We start from the raw sequence: 23,072 nt of genomic DNA, 5'->3' as shown, positions 1-23,072 counted from the left end.
ATGGCACCATTAACATATCTTTGAGAAGGTAGTGCTGTGTTCTTAAGTGTTAGGGCAGTGGTAACTCAGTAGTTAAGGTACTTGACTAGTAATTGGAAGGTTGCCAGTTGAAGCCGCACCACTGGCAGGTTGCCACTGTTGGACCCTTGCGCAAGGTCCTTAACCCTCAATTGCTCAAGTTGTATTCAGTCATAATTGTAAGTCGGTTTGGATAAAGTTGTCACGTAAATGTAATGAGACTATAAGGCTGTAGCAATAGATTATTTTTGTAATCGAGCATTCTAACAATTAGAACATCAATTAATCGGATAAGAAAAAAATTCTTTATAAACGAGAAATAATAAATATCCAAAAGAGAATATATACTGGTCTCTTAAAATGAAAAACGAATTGGTTTCTATTGCTGAAATTTCATACAGTATCTGTCCAAACTAACTTACATTTTGCTGTTAGTGAGCCTAGTTACTGAATCTGTTTTTGGCTTAATGGATGTTTTTCACATATTTCATGTGAGGTTTGATGGGCTATAGAAATGTCGTGGATATAGTTATAAGGATTAAAAGAAGCTTTTCATCATTTCATCATTGATTTTTAGTAATCATGTAACTGAGGAATCGTTTCAGCCCTACAGGTGACTGTGACATAACCCCACTGAGCTAGTTATTAGTTCAAAATTGATCCATTAACCCAAAGGGTTGCCCAAATGCCCAGGGCAAGTAAAACTTGCCATTGGAGCAGCTGCACAAAAATCACTTGCCCACTTTTTGTTTTAAGAATAAACAACCTTAACTAAATGATATGCTTGTTTATTCCTGACTGGGCAAGTTGGAAAAAGTTAACGCTGAACCCTGGAATTCATTGAATCATTTTGACACAAAGCGATACAATTCTCATAATTTTTTACCATTTAATACATTTTCAAGCATATACTAGCATAGCTCTTGTAACCGTTTTTCTAGCATAGCTTTTGTAACTGTTTTAATCAACTAATGCTGCATCTAATCCAGTCCCATGCTGTTAACTGTGGCCACCACATGAGAAACAAAACCCCATTTAAAGTTATACTCATTGTAGGCTTAGTTTTATTTAATGTCTTTTTAAGTTTTTTTTTTTCTTTTTTTCTGAGTGGGCAGATAGCATGATTTTATCTCATCAGTCAGTAGAATTTCACAGGCTGCACTTTGTATAATTTATTTCAATAGCAGACTAATCGCTTAGAATCAACATAAGCTTTTTGGAAAAGAACAGTTCAGTGTGGATTGAATTGTAATGGTTTAGCGCTAAATCCATCCATCCATCCATCCACCCACCCACCTACCTACCTACCTACCCACCCGATCTGTTATGAAAATAATGGTCCAGGATTTGAAATTCTAAGTTCTAAATAGCTTCAGAAGCCTTGTTGTTCCAATGAGGATGAAAGAGCATCAGGTTAAAAGCAGCAGTGAGAGAAGATAAACCAATGAAGACAGCAAAACTAACTGATTCTGATGAATTTGCTGGGTTAATACCCTACTCTTTTAAACAGATGCAATGAGGCAAGGTTGGAGAGAAGTTCAAGAGTGACGTCCATTAATGAATGATCATGAATGTTACTGTGTTGCACAAATTCCATCAAGCTCATGTTTCTATGGAAACGTCTTCAGAACTGCTTGAGTATCAAATAATTGTGTAAAACATGTGAACAATTTCTCCCTTATTTTCATCAGTAATGCAATCACAACCTGCAGCCAATGTCCAGGCCCAGACTTCACAGCTGCTGTCAATTACTGTAAAGGAGAAGACTCCATGAGAATGCATGTCTTTTCATCAGTGTGCAGTTCAGAGCCTGAGGTGACTAAGTGTGGCACTGGTTTCTAAGCGAGCCACCTTTTATGGTGGGTATGCTGAGAGGAGGACGAAGCATTCAGGTGGAACATGAGAAATAAGACTCCACCTGTGTCTTCAAGCTGTTGGCACTGCCTGCTCTTATTACAAACCTATTAGTAGAAATGTTACACAGAGACAAGAAGCCTCTATCACAGAATCCCCCGTGGTGTTACAGCTGCTCAGAGTATTGTCTGGGGGCATGTATCTATGGGTGCAATACAGTCAATAGGCTGCTATATGTGTATTTTCTGTCCCTGAGAGAAATACACACTGCTACAATGACCATCCCTAGAGACTGAAGCTGCAGTTGTGAGTTCTCTTTTTTCCAGGGTTGAATTGAGTTTCCATAGTAATGGAGACAGAAATAATTTACAGCAGATGCTCTTATCCACAGCAACTTACATATTTATCATTATGACAATACTTGCACTCCCTTGAGAATTGAACCCATGACCTTGGTGGTGCTAGTGCCTGGTTTATTAGGTGAGCTACAGGAGACACTAGCAGATAGCAGGTGTGTCTTAATGAGCTTTGGTTTGTGCTTCATTAAAATCCTCTGTCATTTCCACTGCCCTTTCCATATTTCAGAAGAGATTGATAGTTTGCCAAATTTCTGATTACTTTGGTACACCTTTGAGATGTGTAGGATCATGGAAGCAAGCCTGAGTCTCCTTGATCATAAAATGAGGGGCAGGAGTAGTCACAATGCCTTTCTGACTGATCTAAAGCATCTACATTTAAGTTTATTATCATTGTGATGGTGCCCTGGATAGGCTCATCATTATTTTCCCCATTCCTATCATTTTAAACAACAACTGCAGCAGTCTGTCATTCTGCTGAGCATTTTATGGGCATATACTCACACTTTACTTTATAAGTATATTCTGATCTGTTGTTTTGCCTTGTTCTCATCATTTTGCTTTGTGCCCTTCTCAGGAAAATGGCTATAGCTAAATACTGATCAATGACCCATGGTGAACAACACCTATTAATAGACATTTAAAACATTAATTTAAGGTAATACAAAAGAACTGTCTGCATTTCTTATTTCAATCATTGAAATTTGATTGCTGCATTTACTTTCCTGATATCGGCTTGCATATAAAATTGAGAAACAGATTGGAAGCATTAACAACCTAGAACCCAGTTAGAAGCTTTAACCATTTCAGCTGTGAGAGTGAGTAATAAGAAATGTGTGTGCTGGCATATGGCTGACAGCGACCAATCCTGCAGAGTAACAGCAGTGGGAAAGAGAGAAGGGAAATGACATAATTCAGAAAACAAAACAAATCTATCCTCATTGAGACACCACTGGGTTATCACTCACCAGCGCTGCCCCTAAGCACCCCCCCCCCCCAGACTGCTGCAGAGAAATTATAGCTGCTGTGATTTTATGAAATTCCACCCTAAATATCAGCTTGTGTCTTCCTTCATCCAGTATGCTATTGAGATGTTGCTGTGCATTGTGGGAGTGATTAGCGAAATCCGAGCGCAAGCATTTGCACTCTGTCTCAATGAACAAGGGTATTGTTTTTTGTTTTTGGTGAAGACAGACAGCTGGGAGAGGACAAAGAAGAACGAAAGCTTGATGACACTGCCCATGTCAGGAGTGCTTTTGTGATGGCTCATGAAGGCTATCCCCGCCCCCTTATTTCAGAATTTGTGGTGGACTTCAAGATGTTTGTTTATCTGGTTTGTTTATCTGATTTGCTGGGAGACATTTGGAACAGATGGCGTTTTCTTTAACGAAGCTTTGCTCCTAGCATGTTCTCTCACAGTTCCTGAGTCAAGTGGATTTTTTTTTTCTTTTGACTCAGCTTGTCTTGAATTATTCATGTGCAGTCCAAGCTAAGTGAAGACACAATTTAAGATCCCTGCATTTCATAGATAAAAATAAAGCTTCTCACTGGTGCCTTAAAGCTTCATATTCTCAGTACAAATTTCTGTGACTTATTTTACCCAGACATCAACAGTCAACGTTTTTTCAGTGTTGCCATCAATAATATTCCGTTCAGCAATGGCAGACACTGGGAAGTATCAAACAGTAGTGCTTGTGGTTATATTGATAGGCATTAAAGGACTAGGACACAGGGATAAGAGCTGGATTGAGTGTTTGCCCTTAATGATGTGTTTACTCATGAACTGTGGTATGAGGAAAACCCTGTGTAAAGCAATGAGTTAATAATAGACAAATTATACCTCCATTGCCCAGCAGGTGTGGACACCACCAAGGACCCGTGTCAGAAGGTGAAATGCAGCCGACACAAAGTGTGTGTGGCCCAGGGCTATCAGAGAGCCATGTGCATCAACCCCAAGAAACTGGAGCAGAGGCAAGTCATCAGGGGAAAAACAAATGCTGCATTACAGATTTATGCAATATAACAACATATATAACATAACATTATAATGTATTGCTATTTTGATTTGTCGTCACGTAAGCCTGTCATGTTTGTTGTATACTATACTGTTAAAACAACATTTGAGATCTGAGCTAGTTTGTTTCATAACCATCCCCTGAAAAAACTCACCATTATACCGTGTTTCTACTCTTTGCAAATCACTGGGAGATTTATTGTTCAACTCTGATTGCATTTCATTATGACCCTACATTAGGTGTGGGACATCAATGAGCAATTCTGAATGTTGAACTTTATAGTGTGTGTATGTGTTGTATATGTTGTCTGTAGGTGAATGTATCTGTGTGTGTCCACAACTGAAGGTGAATGCATGTTTAAGGGTATAAACGTGTTCGTGTGCATGTGTGTGTGAGTTTAATCAAGCTTTGGGTTTACCCAGCATTCCCCATTTATCTGCTGAACTGAGGAACAGCCCCAAAGAACTAGAGCGTAATCGGCAAAACTAATGGGCCAAAACATCACTGCCTGCAGAGTCTATATGGGCATTTATTTCTCCTCTGTGAATGCGTGTTTGTGTGTGTGTGTGTGTGTGTGTGTGTGTGTGTGTGTGTGTGTGTGTGTGTGTGTGTGTGTGTGTGTGTGTGTGTGTGTGTGTGTGTGTGTGTGTGGGTATGCGTGCATGCTTGCACATCTGAGTGAATTAGAGTGAAAGAGAAAAACATAGGGAGACAGTGTGTGAGAGTGATTTTGTTAGGTTGTCTCTATCAGCACCATTAGTTGCAGCATTGGCTCATTGAATAGGAGTGACTGGCCTCTGCTGATGGAGTCTGATATGGTCTGATCACACAATCAGAGCTTCAGCCTGCCACAACACTGAGCACAAAGAACAAGGCAGAATTCCTAATGAATTATTGTCTACTTTTGTAGCTACAAGCCGTTCAACAAGGAATTAAATGTGATTTTAAATAGTCTGTTCCCTGGGTGCATTTCTTTGGCTATAAGTATTGGCAAGATAATGACCTAAAGGTTTACTGATGTTAATTATAATGAGTTATTTTAAAATGTCTTCTAGATATGCTAAATTCTTGCCAAATGCCATGCCAAATAAGTCTGTATTAGGGTTTCTAACATTCTCATGATATGTTCTTCCATAAAAAGTAAAACTGTTGTTGTACTTTGGTTTGCTATAGGATGCAGCACCCTGGCCTGATGCCACACGTTAATAGTTGTAAAGCATGTTCACTGTCAGCCTCGACCCCTGTGTGCGGATCTGATGGACATAGCTATGCTTCACAGGTACATATACCCCAATAACCCCTCCTACACACTAGCACAGACATTATGTTGATTCTCTTATCGTGCTCAACTAGGGACCAAATCAATTATTTATAGGGCTGACCGCAATTTCAAGAGGGATGAAGTGAGACAGAGAGACAGAGGAAGGAAGGGTAAAGCTAAGGATGAAAAAAGAAAGGAACAGAAGGGATAGAATGAGGGCGAGAAGGAGATGGGGGGGGGGGGGAGAGGAGCAGTCATTTTCTCGGTATGTCTTTTGCACAAGGTCAAAATTAAAAACGATACATAAATCAATAAAGCCAACAGTAGGTGAGTAATCTGCCACTCAAATCAGTGAAGCCCATTAATCAAAGCACTGCATTCAGCTATAGGAACTCTCTATCTTTCTCTCCCTCTCTGTCTCTCCCTCTCTCTCTCTCTCACTCTCTCTCTCTTTCTCTATCTCCCTCTCTGTCTCCCCCTCTCTCTACCTCTCATTCTCTCTCTCTCTCTCTCTCTGCCCCTCACATACAGTTGCACACTTGCAAGGTGGTACATTCCTGCTCTCACACAAATAAATGCACTCTCTTTTTGATCTAGAAACACACCCCAGGCAATATTCAGATTTTACTAACCCTCAGTGGTGTGTGTTTATCTGAGTAAGAGTCACTGATTGAGAAAGTGTGTGAGAATAACTATGCAAGAGGTTGACTGCCTTCTAATGTCCTCCTTTCTGTCTCTCTTGTCTCATGTCTCATTCTCTCTCTCTCTTTCTGTCCCTGTCTCTCTCTCACTCACTCCATATCTCCTTAGTGTAAGCTGGAGCAGCAGGCGTGTCTTAATGGTAAGGAGCTGAGTGTGAGGTGTTCAGGACCCTGCCCGTGTGTTAGTGAGGCTGTAATAAAACCCAAGGCAGGGACAGAGCCTACCCCTAAAACAGGTGAGCTTACTCTCTCAACATACACATACTACCCCACTGCTGCTGATGGACATAATGACAGCAGACACTGGCCTGGCATGCCCTATGTTTTGTTACAAAAGTTAAGACATACTTCCATTCATATTACTCAAGTTTTGACATTTTTGAATGTCCTACAGTCAGTATTAACATAATGGCTGTTTCTGTTTATTGGAACCTGTTTTGTTCTGTTTTGCTTTGTTACGTTGCCTACTATCATATATCATCCCTCAGATCACCTGTTGTCCTCCATGATGGTACTTGTTGGACATTTGTAAGGCAGATCATTTAAAAACACAGGGGACATGAACTTCACACGGCAAGTGACAGGCAAAATATTCTCACCTTGAGCCAAAAGTCACAACTGTCAACAGAGAAGGTTCAGCATACAGCAGGGGATGGACACTTACAGTCGGAGACGGCACCCAAACAGCACACCACAGTGTATAATCAGTACTCAGGCTTTTACGGTATCCATCACCTTCTAGCTTAACATGGTTCAAAGTGAATTGGAATTTGGTGCTGTGAGCTCAGCTGCAGCTTGCTAGCCCAGGCAGACGTCTGCACCTTTGACTGTAGAGTTTACTGTCACAGTCTACACCACTTGGTCATTGACTGCCCTGCCATGGCATTAGCGGTAGCAGGCCCTCGTGCCATGTAGTACCCCTTCGAAAAGTCAGACAGATCAATGGGGTAAAGTGGATGAGATGACGTGTTGGCGTCCGCTTCACCCACTGTAGCTCAGTGCAAGCATGGAACTACAGTCAGTTAGGAACTGCTGTATGGTGTAAAGTGATGTCATGCTTACTGATCTCAGTGACCCTTTCTTTGCTAAATAACCCTTTGTCAGATCAATGTTGACCTGGTCCAGAGATAGCCAAAGCACCCTGTCTTAGTAAATGAAATAGCTGCACTGTCATTAGGATAATGAATTCTACAGCATAGATATTGATCATGATGTTAACCAAGATGTTCATATGGACTGTTATTTATTGGTTATTATAGTACAACTTCAGTTGACCTTTTGAGTTTATGGGAGTGTTTAACACATGGCTAGTTCTTTATTTGGATAATTTGTTGTTTTTATATTTATCTCATTTTCAACTGCTTTTATTAACAATTACCTTATATTTTCCCACTTGTCTGTTTTTCCCAGTTGTCAGTATAAAATAGTTCCAACTCCAAGTTAATTGTTGGGCTAATCTTAAGCCTACCCTAACCTTAACGGAAACACTAATACACTTCACATTTAACAGCTCAGTATCATTATATAATGGTCTGTGCATGTGTAGAACATCTACATGCAAGCATTCAAGTGAAGTAAAGTAGATGAAAGAGCCAGACACTTATCAATTTTATAATAGAGCCTTATGGTCAGTGTATATGTGGGTGTGTGTATTGACAGAGGACATTGGATTCGCAGCTAGCAGCCTGTTTCTTCAGTTCTCTTTATAAAAGCTGAGATGTAGGGAGGGAGGGATTACCTCTTGGATTATTCTTTCTCTCTCTCTCTCTCTCTCTCTCTCTCTCTCTCTCTCTCTCTCTCTCTCTCTCTCTCTCTTTCTCTTTCTCTTTCTCTCTCTCAGACACGCACACACACACACACACACACTCACTCTCAATGTCTGTGTCCCTCTTTCTTAGCAGGTTTGTCATCCAGCCACTGCTGAACTGTAGAGTAGAATGACTTTTATGACAGTAGCAGGTCCTCTGGGAGACAGGAACAGTCAGTCAACCACAGTGCTGTGTCTAATTTTTTAGTACCGTCAATCGCCACTCTAACTCTAGCCTAGCCTGAGATTAGTTAAACCAGTGCATGAATTTCTGTCAACCTCTTATGCATTGTATGTTGACCCATAATTATACTGTGACTGTGACAATCTGTAACCTCTCTCTCTCTCTCTCTGTAGAGACCTGTACAGGTCAGGACTTGGCTGATTTAGGAGACAGGCTCAGGGACTGGTTCCAGCTTCTCCATGGCAATGCTAAAACGAGCAACTCTGGCAGACAGGGATCAGGTACAACATCAGGTTAGCGGCAACTCACCATATGTCACATATCTCACCCTATGTCACATACTGAAAACACACACACACACACACAAAGTGATCATCTCTGCCTCTTATAGTGTTTGAGAGGAACTTGGTGGCTGGTTGCAAAGACTCCATTGGCTGGATGTTCTCTAAGCTTGACACCAGCAATGACCTGTACTTGGACCATTCCGAGCTGGCGGCTATAAACTTGGAGAAGTACGAGGTGTGCATCAGACCATTCTTCAATTCCTGTGACTCGTACCGTGATGGCAAGGTCTCCACAGCCGAGTGGTGCCTCTGCTTCTGGAGGGAGAGTGAGTCTTTTCTGCTTCTCACAACTGTGTCAGGAAGCTTTATCTCTTCATGTATCTCACTCTCTCAGGATACACTCTACTCTCCTCTGTTCACATTCTTACTTTCAAAACAAGATTCTTTTATGTAGCTGAAGTGGGATGTAACTATTCTCCTGGTAATTGAGAGACATTTTGAGTCAGTGTCATTTGAAAATGGTCTCAGTAAGATAAGTCTTTGGTCCTCCAGAACCCCCCTGCCTGGCTGAGATCGAGAGACTCCAAGTGCAGGAAATAGCAAAGAAGAAGCCAGGTATGTTATAAATTATAAGCATATATATTTGATTGTATTATGTAATTTCTGGGCTGTAGCAACTAGAAGAACTGATTACCCAGGATACAGACTCCTGTGTTAACTGTTAAATAGAATGTGATTTCTTTACCTATAGAAGGAAAGTGAAGGAGAAAGAGAGAGGAAGACAAACAGAGGCAGAGATAAGGGATTAGTAAAATGGTTCCCAGAGGCAAGCTGTGAATATGTGTGCAATTCAACATGTGTGCATGGGTGGGGATGTGGGGGTGTGTGCATTGACAGGATAGTGAATTCCCTGCTTGTAGATTTTCTTAAAGATAAAAAAAATCCCTGGAAGAGAGGGATTACCTTTCAGACGATTCTGTTTCTCTTTCCTTCTTTCTCCCTCTCTCCTTCCCTCTATTTCTCTGGCATTCTCTTGGTTTGCTTTTAAGACACTCATGTTTAGCTGGGAATTAGAGTGACTTGTCTGTATGACAGCAGATGTATGACAGTCAGCAAGTCACAGTGCTGTAATTGGTTTATTAGCAGTGTCAGTCATTTTACAGATAACAGAAAGTGCTTTTTTCTGAACAAAAATCTTTTTTATTCTCAGTTGTTAATCAGCATAGATTTAGCTTTTTTGCTTCTTCATATTTACATACCTTCCTCAAACAGACTGAGAATTATTGTAGGCGCCTTAGAGGAACTTTGGTGTCTGGGCAAAAGGGCACAGTGTCAGTAGGAGGATGCTATCAGCTTGAGCTGCTTTAGGTGTCTAACCTATGACCTACCAGTTCATGAAGGAGTTCTGGCTGCTGGGTCATCAGCGGTCAGTTGACAGAAGAGTATTTCTTTGTTTGCTGAGGGCTTTTCTATCTCACACCTCCAAAGTGACAGTCAGACACTCCTCTTTTTTGGATTGTGCTGCCACAGTACAGAGTGCTGTATTTGTGTGTGTGTGTGTGTGTGTGTGTGTGTGTATTTGTTTGTTTGTTAATGTTGGGGTGTTTGTGAATCTTACTAACTTGTCCAGCAGCAATACAGATACCATGTATGTGTTGTAGGTCTGTTCATTCCCAGCTGTGATGAGGATGGTTACTATAGGAAGCTGCAGTGTGATCAGAGCAGGGCAGAATGCTGGTGTGTTGACCCACATGGGACTGAGGTCACTGGGTCACGTATTCATGGCAACCCCAACTGTGGTGAGAGTCGCCTATAAAATGTCAAATATTGCTTTGTGTTAAGACTTTTGGGAATGGTTCAGATTAAATAATGATTAAAATGTCACTTTTCATCATGATTTATTGATTTTTGATTAATGTTATGTCAGCATATGTCAGTGCAGGCTGTGACTTAACAGTGAGTCTCACATGTCATAAACAAGTATGACAGCATTGGTTATGCTCCAAAAGAGGTAGTACACATACATCCCAATTTATAAATAAATATTAAACTAGATTATCTGCTAAAACCTAACACTAACTAATGGTTCAAAGATATATTAGATACTTTGTTGATGTTTCAGCCAGCTGTTTCTACTGTAGAAACGCTGTCTTTATCTGTAATGGTGTTCCTCTGACTGGTGCAGATGAGCTCATGGGCTACTCCGGGGACTTCGGCAGCGGTGTGGGATGGGAAGATGAAGAAGAGAAAGAAACAGAGGAGAATGGAGAGGAGGCTGAGGAGGAAGAGGAGGCAGAGCCAGGGGAAACTGATGATGGTGGATACATCTGGTAGAAGATAATCACAGCATCATTATACTCCACAAAGAGAGTTTGTTGAAATTTTAGCCCATTTTAATTAAACTTGTCTTGATGGAGGGTTTTGGACAGGCTAAACACATTTTTCACATATATAGAATTGATTCAATCTTTTTTTAAAAAGTTTAAATAGCAAAAAATAGTGACATTATGTACACATCTGTTTGGCATAAAATCTTGTGTCAGTTATTTTTGTAAAGTTCAATCTATTTAGAAAATTGAGCCAACAATCTCATTTAAGCGTTACAACTTGCTGCTTATCTTAGCCTATGATGGCCTGACTTGCTGAGTCTGTTAGTGGTCAGGTAAATGAATTTTGAAACCCATGCTCATCCTTTGGGGAATGACTTCTATACTGCGGAGCTACAGAAGTCACTGATCACTAAGCCTGATGAAGAGCTTAGCTTGAGTGCTTGGGGAATCTTTGCTTGTATAATATCTACGTGGAAAGTTGCTATGCTGTGAAAAAGCATTAGTGTGGGTCTACTACATTAGTCTACTCGCTATGAATAAAATTACTTTTCCCTTTTAATTTGAATTTAATTTTTCCAAAATATTTATCAGATATAGACAAGCATTAATGTACAATTGCCTGGATGGATTTTTCATTAAAGGACAGTGTGTCACTCCTCTTACTGGTCTACAGTGAAGGTACATCCACAATGTTCACAGAACTTTATATCTAGTACTTCTGCAGACCTAACACTTGCAGAAAAGAGCTGAGGTTTGTGCATATTTAGAATCAGGAGCAGAATGTTTTAAACTTTCAGACTACTAGTTAGATTAAATTGCTTTTCCTTTAAAGGAAAGACAAACATACTTATATTTACACACCACCAAACAGTCTATGATTTTTTTCTTTGTGAGGATTAATGTGTCATGTCTGTTTTGTTTCTTGAATGTATATGTATATTTTTATTTTTCACCTTGCTCTGTGTATGCTGGACTTGAAAACTTAAAATTTTCTAAAGTCAAAGATGTTGCAAGATACATGCAATTCGCAAGATAAATTAAACTGATTGTTTTTTTTATATTGCATGTTAGTTCAGAAGAATGTAGCTTTACTGTGTGGACACTGCAGATTGTGGCCCTCTGATTATTTCATCCTTTTATTCTTTTTCTAGTGAATTTGCAGCAAAAATGTTTCGTGAATGATTGTAATAGAGAGGTTTATATAGTGACATCAGTACAGTCCAAAAGATTTAAGGCCAAAACTTAAAAAACAGTTTATTGTGAATAATATATTATTGAATTGTCTTTAAATTGCTACATGTCTTTTATTACATCAAAAATATGTACTGTATATTGTATGACATTTTGAAAGGAACCAATGAAAGGAAGGTTCAGATTGTGTCTGATCAACCTAGATGAAGTCAAAGTCATTATCTCTCAACCACAGGTTTTACTGAGGAATGACTAGCAGGATAATTTATACAGCTTCTGATCCTAGTGATAAGACTCAAGGCTGCTATTGTCATAGGCCTGAGAGATTTGCGTAGGCCTAAGAGATTTGCCAGAGAAATAATATTAAAATTGTTGAACACATCATGGACTTCCTCCAGTGTCTTGATTATAATGGAACTATTTCTGTTGTGAATTTCAAGTTTTAATGAGGTTGTTGTTTTTTTTTTTTTTTAAATGAATCTGTTAAGATGAATTAAAAGACTTCTACTACACCATGTAATGTAAAGCCATAGATAGCTATTTGTTTCAATGTATCGTGGCTGTGCTAGCATCATCACAGTATGTATATATCTAATGTTTTTTCAATGTGCTTTACAGTGCTACACAGGTTGAATCACTACACCAATGTCAAGATGGCAGGTAATCAGAAATACAGTGATTTGGGATTCAGTGGAGATCTTCACACAGTCTGAGACACTGTGCACATTCAAATCAGATGTTAGTAGTTTGAAAAATTCAGAAACATTTAGACTTTATTGTAACACAAATACAATTGTAAATGTAACCATTAAGTGTTATAGTTATAACACAGTAAACATGAACTTGTCACCTTACTTTATACTTTAACTGCTACTGTATATTCAATGCTACATTGCCAAGCCCATGATGTTTTCCACTGTATTTGATATTTGATAATAAAGCAACACTGAAATTGGCTTTATTGTTGGGTTTTTCATGGCAGGCTACAGCCTATTTTTATTGTAGCATTTTCATACCTTATGTTACTAATATTATATCAAAGCAACAAGAGAAGTGGGTTTGATTTTGATAAACTATATTCAATACATTTGAATGACAAGATTACATGTCATATCACATTGGCAGTTCTTTACCATAGTTAGCCAATTTCAGGTCTACAGCTGCCCCTTGTGGTGGGAAATTAAATTGCCCGTATGCGAAGCTTTCCCGTTATAAGCCCACCGTACGATGCGACATTATTTCACTTATCTGAAAACGTTCACTGGTATGACTAACATGACTGGGCAATTGAATCAAAGTGTTACCCTTCATCAATTCCAGATTACACAAAGATGTGATAAAAAAATCCACTGATCTTTTATTAATGCAACAAGCATCTTAAGGCAGTAAAAATATTTAGTCTACTGACTCTTTTTACTGACATTCAAAGCACTAATCTACAATCATCCTTTTCAGAAAGTCTGATATTTCAGAATGGAATGCTCCCTAATTCATTTCAGTCTATTGTAAAATAAAAATAATTAGCATTTATCCCAATAGAAAGATAATTTCATCTGCAATCTAGAGTTGCATAATAGTCCAAATTCTGCTTCTAGGGTAGTACATCTTAGGTTGCTAACTCATGATTCCAGAGCTCATGAGATATTAAATCAGTATACAAAAGCAAAATTAAACAGTTCAAAAAATATTTATAGATGTACATAGTCAGTTACCTTAAATACTTGTGGATTCAGTTGAAGACTAGGGACTGTAAAAACACATATTCCATTGTACAATATTTACAAGTGTGCAAGATCAAATACTGACAATTGACAACCACATTCATAAGATACTTAATGCTTTACATATTCTAGTCAGTGCTGTATAAAATAAACAGCTGATAGTCACAAAATACCTGCAGAGGAATTGTAGATATCTCTGTAACATAGTGTAAATATCTAGAATTCAACCATAATACAATATGAACATTATATACATTATGACACATATACTGTACATGTTAATATAATACTTTATAACATCTTAGAGAAAATTATATATGAAGTTATCAATAACTAAAATTAGAAGCTAGATATACTTGGATGTGTATTTTATACATCATAGTAGAGTATCTCTGTGTGATACCTGCCAAGAGCGCTATACACATATAGGCTGACATGGAGTTCAAGTAATGCCATCTTATTAAAATACATAAATAAAATGAATTCAATCAATCAGTCAATAAATAAATTTTACATGTTTTTTTTTTAAATCAGAGGAAGCACAATTTCCTTTGTGTTCACTCTCAGAACACTCATACTGAGCTAAAGTATTATTGCTTTAAAAGCATAAACTATACTCAACAAGTATAGAACACTACTGGTATATCTGAGAGTCTGGTGTTGGACCAGAAGCTGCATGTACTAATGCAGAAGAAAAAGGCTAAATAAATTCTGATAAAAAATACTATGCAGTTACAATGCAACTTATTAAAACAGTAAGTTTCAGAAACATATCCTGCTTTGTTTGCGTATCCATTTTTTAATGTTCGCTTTTGCAGAGTAGATTTTAGACTTGATGTTTTTCATTCATGTTGTTGATTTCAGTCTTCAACTGTTTTTATGGTATTTTAATTATAGAAAAATAGTAATCTGAGTGATTTAATATAAATAAAAACTAGTACAGGCTTTACAACAGATAAAACTGCAAAACTGTTACTAAAAGGAATGTTTGTTTAACATGAATTTCCAGATGTTCAGCAAGAGTTGAACATTTCAATCTTATTAAAACAGTATATGTAGATGAGTATCATCTACATGTTGTCATGCTAGCAATACATGCTACTTCTTGATCAACAGAATGAGTGTTGCCATTGCATGTATTTTCTCAAAAAGCTATACAATACCAAATAAATAACTACATAAAACATATGTACATATGAACTCACACGCACACATACAGAAAGCAAAGATAGTGTGCACATGTGTGAAATGGCTGACAAGCCCAAATTTCAACATTAAATACTTTAATATATGTTCTCAATCAACATAGCATCATGTATGTTATTTCTGGATGGAATGTCAGGGGGTTGAGCTAGCTTTAACTCTGCTTAACATGAGTTTTCAAGCCAATATCTAAACCACTTCACGCATCCTTTTACCAATGTGCACCCTTGCACTCTCTCTTTCTACCCTACTTCTCAGAACTTGAAAGTTTGAGCCTAATCAGAAAACCATCTCAATTTAGTCAATGTACTGAGAAAGCCAGCGAAACCCTTCTCCATAGCCCTGCTTCTTCAGGACACTGCACATGAATACTTCCAGTGGTCGCACATTCAGCTCCTTCAGTGACACGTTTCCCTTGACAGAAAACACACATAAACAATACCACAGTCACTCACACTACTCGATACCGCTCATTAAGTAAACATCTGCCAAAGAATGCAACATAGTTGTCTGTTTATGTCCTAGTCTGACCTTCCCAGTGGTTTGTCCATCAAGAGCAAAGATCTCCCGAAGCCTCCCTTCACTTACAGCCTCCGGTCGATCAATCTTATTCCCCAACACCAAGACTGGCACGTTAGATATGGTCTCATCTGAAAGCAGAGCCTGAGCAGACAACGAGTAACCTTTCCATAAATATCTGTTTAATAGATACAGGAATAAGTCAAGATGATGGAAAATGGTAACATGGAAAACCATTGGCCTAAGGGCAGTGATCCTTACATCAAGCTCAACCTTAGACTCAGCAAGACGTTCATGATCTGCACAATCAACAAGAAAGACAACTCCATTCACGGCTGGGAGGTAATTCTTCCAAACTCTCCTGGCTGTGGAAGAACAATACAATGTATATGTGACTGCCGCCATAAGGCTCTGCTAGGAGATAGGACACAGGATGAATAAAAAAATAAATCTACCCCTCATAAACGGATAAAAGACAGAAATTCACACCCAAATAAGTTTCTTCTGCACAAATGCTACGTCTGACCTTGTACATGTCCACCAAGGTCAAATGTAGTGAATGTCATTCCAGCAATGGTGAGTTCTTCTGAGGCTGAAAAAATAGTGAAAAAATAAAAAAATAAAATAAATATTATATATATATATATATATATATATATATATATAAACTTTCTTTCAAAATTCTGCAAACAGCGGTAAATGAAGGTAAATATTTCATTCATCATATTCTTTACTAGGATGTAGTGTAGGCACATGCAGTCCCAGTCTGTCATCCTTAAGCATGTGCAGGAGAGTTGTCTTTCCAGCATTATCTAACCCTAGGAAAACCAGCTTCCCAGATTTTTTATACAGACCTGCCATTTAAACAGGAAAACAGAACTTCTGTTAGGACAGAATCTCCTAGGACTGTTCGATATACACCAATATATTTGAGAGCAAATAAGCTATAAAATGTATATCTTTTAATACGTAAAACTATAGACTTACCAAGAAATTGTAGTACACCGCTAAATCCTCTGTAGATCCAGTCAAATATAAATGACATTGCGGGTGCGTCTCCTGCAATAAATAACGGTGACAGCAATCAAGAAATATAGAAATGATAAAGATATGTAAAAAATTATGACGGCAGAAAAGAACTGCTTTAGCTCCCCACCTAACAAACGTAACTACATCTCACTAGCATGGTACCAGATGTGACTATTAGCTGGATATAATAATTATGATCTGGTTCGAATAATTACAAAACAAAGAGATAGATAACCTATATCGCGATTTGCTATTTGGATGCCAGGTTGTACCTGCATGTGTTTGAGAACTGAGACATTGTGTGTGAATTTACAAACTATCGGGCGACTCACGTATGCTATTAGTTCGATCAAGTCGGCTCGCTTAGCTAGCATTAGCTAGCTGGCTGGCTGGCTATTTTACGACCATGTCGAACAAACTCATGAACACGAATGTTTCCCGAACATGACCATCTCAAGATAAACGCAATTACAAATAAGCGAAGACACCTTAACCCACATGGATACACACCCAAGTATTTGCCAGTTAAACCTCAGGCGAGCGATAGCTAGCTAGCTGTCTAGCTAGTCGGTATTATCTTGTGATAGCTAACGAGTCATCTAACCGCTACACTTCGTCCTCGGTAGCAAGCTAACGCTAGCTAGCTAAGTGCAGAGAAAAATCGAGACATGATATTTCTGTCCTCACCTTTTTCTGTTCACAACAGCAGAGAGCCAGGTGTCTCTGATAAGTTTTATTAATATTAACTTATACTGTAAATAAATAACCTGTAAGTTCCTTCGCTTATGTTAGTGCTGTGAGAAACCGCGTCCGTGGTAACCACAGATAGGGCTGTAATTCTTCTTTTGCTACCCGAAGTATTGTACTGTTTCTTTAACATCTTATCGCCACCTGCTGTACTGATATCACAGCTCTGTTCTATTTTATTATAAATATGCAGTTTTACGTTCTCTACAAACACATGTTGGACAACCAGCATACAGAATTTAAGGGTCAGTTCTGGGTCACCAGTGGGTCCTGGGTAGAGAGAAAAGATAGAATCACTGCTGAAAGCTCTTCAGTAAGGCAGTAAGCTTTACAAAATGTTCAGTTCTTTGCACTGAAAAGTGTATATATATATATATATATATATATATATATATACACACACACACACACACACACACACACACACACACACACACACACACACACACACATATATATATATATATATATATATATATATATATATATATATATATATATATATATATATATATATATAAGCAATACATAACTACTTCCAAATATAAAAAAAAACCTAATCACATACTTTTTGTGATAGATAGATAGATAGATAGATAGATAGATAGATAGATAGATAGATAGATAGATAGATAGATAGATAGATAGATAGATAGATAGATAGATAGCAGTATAGTTGTTATTTTAATAAGTTTCTTTTCAAAACACTAATTAAAAAAACTGATCAACTGAACTAGTGTCATGACTGGCTAAGCATTGTGACAAACAACAGGAAACACACAGAACTATCATTAGAAATTGGCTTCAATAATGAATGATCTTTTTTTTTTTTTTACAATAGTTTATTATTTAATAGTTTATTAATATTAAATGTAACTACGAGAGCAGCATAGGACAAAGAAGGATCATTATCTCCAAAGTCAGGCACAAAGTAACCAAAGCAAAACAAAGACATAATCCCTTCCAAAAGAAAAAAGAACCCAAACTGCCGCCCACACTAACAAGTAAAAGACTGAAAAAAGCCTTCCATACATACACTACATTTGCAGATAAAGCCCTTAACAAGGTTCCTAGCCACACCCATTACTCCTCTCAAGCAGGTGGCAATGACAGGATTGGTGATAAATAAGTCATTTGAAAATTCAGTAATTACTTGCTCAAGACACAGTTTTTCATATGAAAGTTCTTTGATACTTGCTTTGTCTTGATGACTACTAGCTGTAAAAAATGTCATCTGAAAAGTAGGAAGAGAATGAAAGACATGTCATCAATTAAAAGCCATGTCAAGACGCAAGTTTTTGTTCATTTTTAGAAATGGAATAAACTAAATGCTGACCAGTTACCCCTTTGAAATCATTTTCACACTGGCATATAGGCATAACATTGTAGCAGATGCCGCACATGACACGTAAAATGTGTCATCTAATTTTACCCATTGGCATGTATGAATGAGACCTGAATCTGAGGATTACCTGAGCTGGGAACAGGCTCTGCTTCACCATACGTCATAATAAGGATCAAATTAATGCACATTATTAATAAGATAGAAGCATCATTCAAGATTTCATTTTGACAATGAGGCACAAAATACTTGAAACATTATAAAGCTTTCCTATCTTTATTATGAATGGAGCTATTCTAACTAATTCTAGAGTGATTTGTTCTTATACAATAACCTTTTATATGCACTCAGGCATTCAGTGAGTCCACGATGGCTTTGTAGTCTGCACTAGAGCAATTGAACAGACAGCTGATCATGCTGGGGAATACATCAGAAATAAAGCAGAAAAATGAAAACAACAGAAATGTCCATCTGGAGAAAAACATTCTAAGCCTTATTTATAGCTTTACTGGTCCTCTGTTCTAAAATTTTAACAAATTTTAACAAGTTTATGCTGAAATATACTACTGAAGTTGAACATTTTGTTTATGTTTGTAGCCATTATTCTCTTTCATACTTTATCTTCTATTTTTCATACCTAGTTTGCAGGGTCACAGATATCAAGGACCCATTGTCCCTACCTCATTCTATGTAACCTTCATTGTGTCCTAGATCCTTCCCAAGTCTAACAGGGAAAGAAAAGGAAAATGATCAGCTGATAAGAGTCTTTCTTTTTGTGAAAACACAGTATTTAACTTCCATTATGAGAATTCTTGTTGTTTTCACACAAGAATGAAGGAATTAAGTTATATTTATAGCACCTTTCAAGGAACCCAAGGTCACTTTACAATTAACACACACATCTTTTACATCTAGTAACACCCCAATACACACAAACAAACAAACAAGATCTGCTCACACTATAGCATACCAAGTCAATCGGGAGGTTGTACACCCACAATGGAGAGGAGAATGTTTGACAAACAGACATGAGGGATATCATCATAGTTTCATATGTATTCCCCTTTATGGTTATTGTAAACACAGATATCCTTGCTCCTTGTCTTTATTTGCCCATTATTTATCTGAAATCCTGTGGTCATCAATTTCACTGTGCCAATGAGATTTTTTGGGACTTGGTCACATCTGTTTATATGGTTTGTGTAGAATATGGGGTCAATTGTTTTTAACAAAGAAATGAAACACATAAAATTAGCCTCTAGACCTAGCTGACATGCTATGAAATGTGATAGAATCTGGGAATCTCAACAACTGAATGGAAAATATTCTGGTGAAAATGAATGAAAACTATAATGGTCATAATGCATGTCTTAATTAACCAACATCTGAAAAATGATCTTACGACTTCAAGTTGCAGGGCAACATAGTCTTTATATTATGTGGAAGATTCTGTTGTTTCTAACTTGGATGACCGTTTTAGAAAAAAGAGCTATATCTTTCTCAGTAACTAAATGAAAAATGATCAATACTAAGTTGTGATATAAAACATTCTGTGTGATGGTGATAAATGGAAATATGGAAAGCTCTATAGACACTATAAGTCACCCAGTATTTCCACTTTTCTAAACAGATTCTCTAAACAGTTACTGTTTGCAACCTGGAAATACTCCCTTGGCTATGGTTTGTTCTGCTCTGGTTTTGACCCTTTCATGCTTCCTGTTTACATTTCTGGATTGCCATTAAACCAATAAAGTTTCCCTCCCCTATTTTATCTGTGAGCATCTGTTCATTTCTGTCTTGTCACCTTTTGACTACATTTTCCTATATCCAAGATCTCAAGCAGTGGATGAGCATAAACTTCTTAAAACTCAATTCTGATAAAACGGAATTTCTACTTATTGGTCAGAAGTCCAAAATATCAAAATTATCCAATCTTACATTAAATCTGTATGGTATCTTGATCAATTTCTCATCCACGGTTAGGAACCTTGGCGTACTCTTTGACTCCTCTCTCTCTTTTGAACCCCACGTGAAGTCTCTGGTCAAAAATGCCTTTTTTCACCTCCATAATATTGCTAGGCTTAGGCTCATGCTCTCCACACGCGACGCTGAGACCTTGGTTCACGCCTTCATCACCTCCCATCTTGATTACTGTAAATCTCTCCTCATCAACAAAACCATCTGCTCACTTCAATATGTCCAAAACTCAATCTCTCTGTCTCTGCTCCACACTCTCCTCCTTTAAATCACAACTTAAAACATACCCCTTTACCCAACACTTTTCATAACCTCTTTTCTTTTCCATATTTGTTAATTATTGTGTTTTGTCGATTTGTGTCAAGTTTATTTATTTAATTTAATTTCCCCCCACCCACTATCATTGTAAAGTGACCTTGTGTCTGCGAAAGGTGCTGTATAAATAGAACTTGTTCAATTTGAGTTTGTTCTCCACTTTCATCCTGTTTAAGAAATAAAAGCATGTTCTCAGGTTTTGCTGTTATCCTGTCATGCAAGAGCATTTTTCAAGTGTTGCTTCATTGTAACCTAGCTCTTGTGTGGGTAAGGTGTTTGAGGTAAAATAAAAACTCTTGATACCCAGAGGTGTGAAGTGCATAAAGCTGGAACCCAATCTGCATACTGTATCAGTATATTAGCAAATATTAAATTTCTACACCATCAGAAAATCTCCCAGTTCCCTACAGAATTGTAGACTAGGAGGGTTTGTCACCCTGTCAAGGAAGGATAGATATAATCAAGAAAACCTAGCCTATGCACTGTTACAACCCAACCAAATACATCTCCCAAAAGGACATATGTTCGCAGAGGGAGTGAGGTTCAGGAGCCAACAAGCCCAAAATAGCAAACAAAACATCTAGAACAAAAATGAAGCAGTTCGCTTTCCTTCCCCAAAACAAACAAAGCAAACAAAATAATCTTCTCTTACTCCCTAAACCCATAAACAGGAGACAAAAAGGAACAAAAAAGTAGCAAAGAAAATTGTATCAACTCCCTACTTTCTAACTACGATTAATTATGTAATGATCTAATAATTATATAATTGTAATACACTGTACAGGGATATTTACAGCAGCGAACGGGTTCTGATAAGTCGAAAATGGCGTAATGAAGCTGGAGCTGAAGTAACACCCCCCGGGATTGCACACACGTGTAAAGGGGTTAAAGTTAAGGTCTTGTGTGTCTATTTAAACCCCTGTCCGTGTGTGCTCCCTTTGTTGGTCATTGTCGCTTTGTGTTTACATCAAGCTATATGTACATCGTAGTAGCAGTAACGTGGGTTTGTGTTTGTCCCTTATTGATGTGTACGTGTTCATTGTTTAGTGTTAATAATTTAGTTATGTTCTCCGTAGATGTTAAATTGTGAGTGCCACTGTTGTTGTCCACGTTTTATGTTAATAAACGTCTGTGCGTCCTGCTCTGCGCCTATCGGCACTCGGGCCACCAACGTTACAAACAGGGCTGAATCCAAAATACAATGACAAACAACAACTACACCACACAAGCAAAATCATACAATCAGAACAACCAAGAACACATGCATAGTCACAATCATAAAAAAAACCCCAAAAACAACAACAACAAAAAAAAACTAAAGGGCACAAGTGAAAGCACATAGCACTTTTACAGCAAAAAGTCTGTGAAAGCGGGACACGGCACAAAACAACCTATCCTCTTCCGGTGGGCTTTAGGCGTCGGTGTGAGGTGAGGCAGCCAATCAGAAGGAAGGACGCGTAACAAACAAAGACAGAACTGACACACCCAGAGTCACAACATACACTAAAGAGAAACTGTGCACCTACAAATCACCTTATGCTTACAACTACGTACTCTGTGGTTATGAGATACTGTCAAGATACTGTGACATCCACAGTTTGCATCTTGAAGTCATATCCTCACAATATGATACAAATGTATGAAGCTTGGGGTGATCATACATAAACAAAAATAATTATATACTACACTGCACCAAAAATTAACAGTTAATCATAGTATAACACCAAGACAATTACGCATCAAGGATAACAATCTGACCCATGAGATTGATATCATGACTGATTGTGATTGTCAATTTCACCTACACTGGTGCAAATGAAAGTAAAAGGTGCACAGCAAGATAATCCCCCAAAAGGGAATGGTTTTACAGGTGCTGGCCACAGACAACTACTTTCTTTATCCTTCCTTACTGATTCTGCTCTACAGTACTGTAGTTTTGTGTTTTGCTATTGTCCTTCTCACTATTCGTAGCATAAAACAATACCTACAGCCCATTCAGGCTGCACAGGTAGTCCAGCTCCTCCAGGATGGTACATCTTGCCCTCGCAAGAAGATTTTCTGTGTCTCCCAGCACAGTCTCAAGAGCATGGAGATGTACCATGACATAGGCCATTATATGAGGAAGGATGGACAGGGCTGTAAAAGGTCATCAACCCAGCAGCAGGACTGGTATCTGCTCCTGTGTGGATGTGTTGTTTTTTATTTAGTATTTTAAATG

The 23,072-nt window shown here is 38.0% G+C and overlaps 2 protein-coding genes across 5 annotated transcripts in view; one reads left to right on the top strand and one right to left on the bottom strand.

The window, feature by feature from the left end:
• The window catches only part of LOC113572812 (testican-2-like), a 29,203-nt gene extending 16,246 nt beyond the window's left edge, over positions 1-12,957 (top strand). Inside the window, exons 4-11 of the mRNA XM_027002675.3 lie at positions 4,085-4,199; positions 5,417-5,522; positions 6,315-6,441; positions 8,370-8,489; positions 8,588-8,806; positions 9,033-9,095; positions 10,142-10,279; positions 10,666-12,957. Coding sequence (XP_026858476.2) covers positions 4,085-4,199; positions 5,417-5,522; positions 6,315-6,441; positions 8,370-8,489; positions 8,588-8,806; positions 9,033-9,095; positions 10,142-10,279; positions 10,666-10,814 — 1,037 coding nt within the window. The 3' untranslated portion in view covers positions 10,815-12,957. The remainder of the gene's footprint in view (positions 1-4,084; positions 4,200-5,416; positions 5,523-6,314; positions 6,442-8,369; positions 8,490-8,587; positions 8,807-9,032; positions 9,096-10,141; positions 10,280-10,665) is intronic.
• Positions 12,958-13,333: 376 nt separating this feature from the next.
• sar1aa (secretion associated, Ras related GTPase 1Aa) lies at positions 13,334-17,328 on the bottom strand. 4 transcript variants are annotated; one of them, XM_035533474.2, is made up of 7 exons: positions 17,161-17,324; positions 16,432-16,503; positions 16,179-16,298; positions 15,971-16,036; positions 15,706-15,809; positions 15,457-15,588; positions 13,334-15,339 (listed from the first exon to the last, which is right to left on the bottom strand). In XM_035533474.2, the coding sequence occupies exons 2-7, from the start codon at positions 16,487-16,489 to the stop codon at positions 15,223-15,225; spliced, it is 597 nt and encodes a 198-aa protein (XP_035389367.1). In that variant the 5' UTR covers positions 16,490-16,503; positions 17,161-17,324; the 3' UTR covers positions 13,334-15,222. The 4 variants fall into 4 exon arrangements, with proteins under 4 accessions (XP_035389367.1, XP_081553883.1, XP_081553884.1 ...); XM_081697757.1 differs by having other exon boundaries at positions 15,457-15,809; positions 17,161-17,328; XM_081697758.1 differs by having other exon boundaries at positions 15,457-15,809; positions 17,241-17,297.
• Between the last annotated feature and the right edge of the window lie 5,744 nt (positions 17,329-23,072).

The sequence above is a fragment of the Electrophorus electricus genome, chromosome 15 (assembly GCF_041902795.1).
Source record: "Electrophorus electricus isolate QZ-2024a chromosome 15, ASM4190279v1, whole genome shotgun sequence".
Classification (NCBI taxonomy): Eukaryota; Metazoa; Chordata; class Actinopteri; order Gymnotiformes; family Gymnotidae; genus Electrophorus; species Electrophorus electricus.
This window is presented reverse-complemented; position numbering and strand designations above follow the sequence as displayed.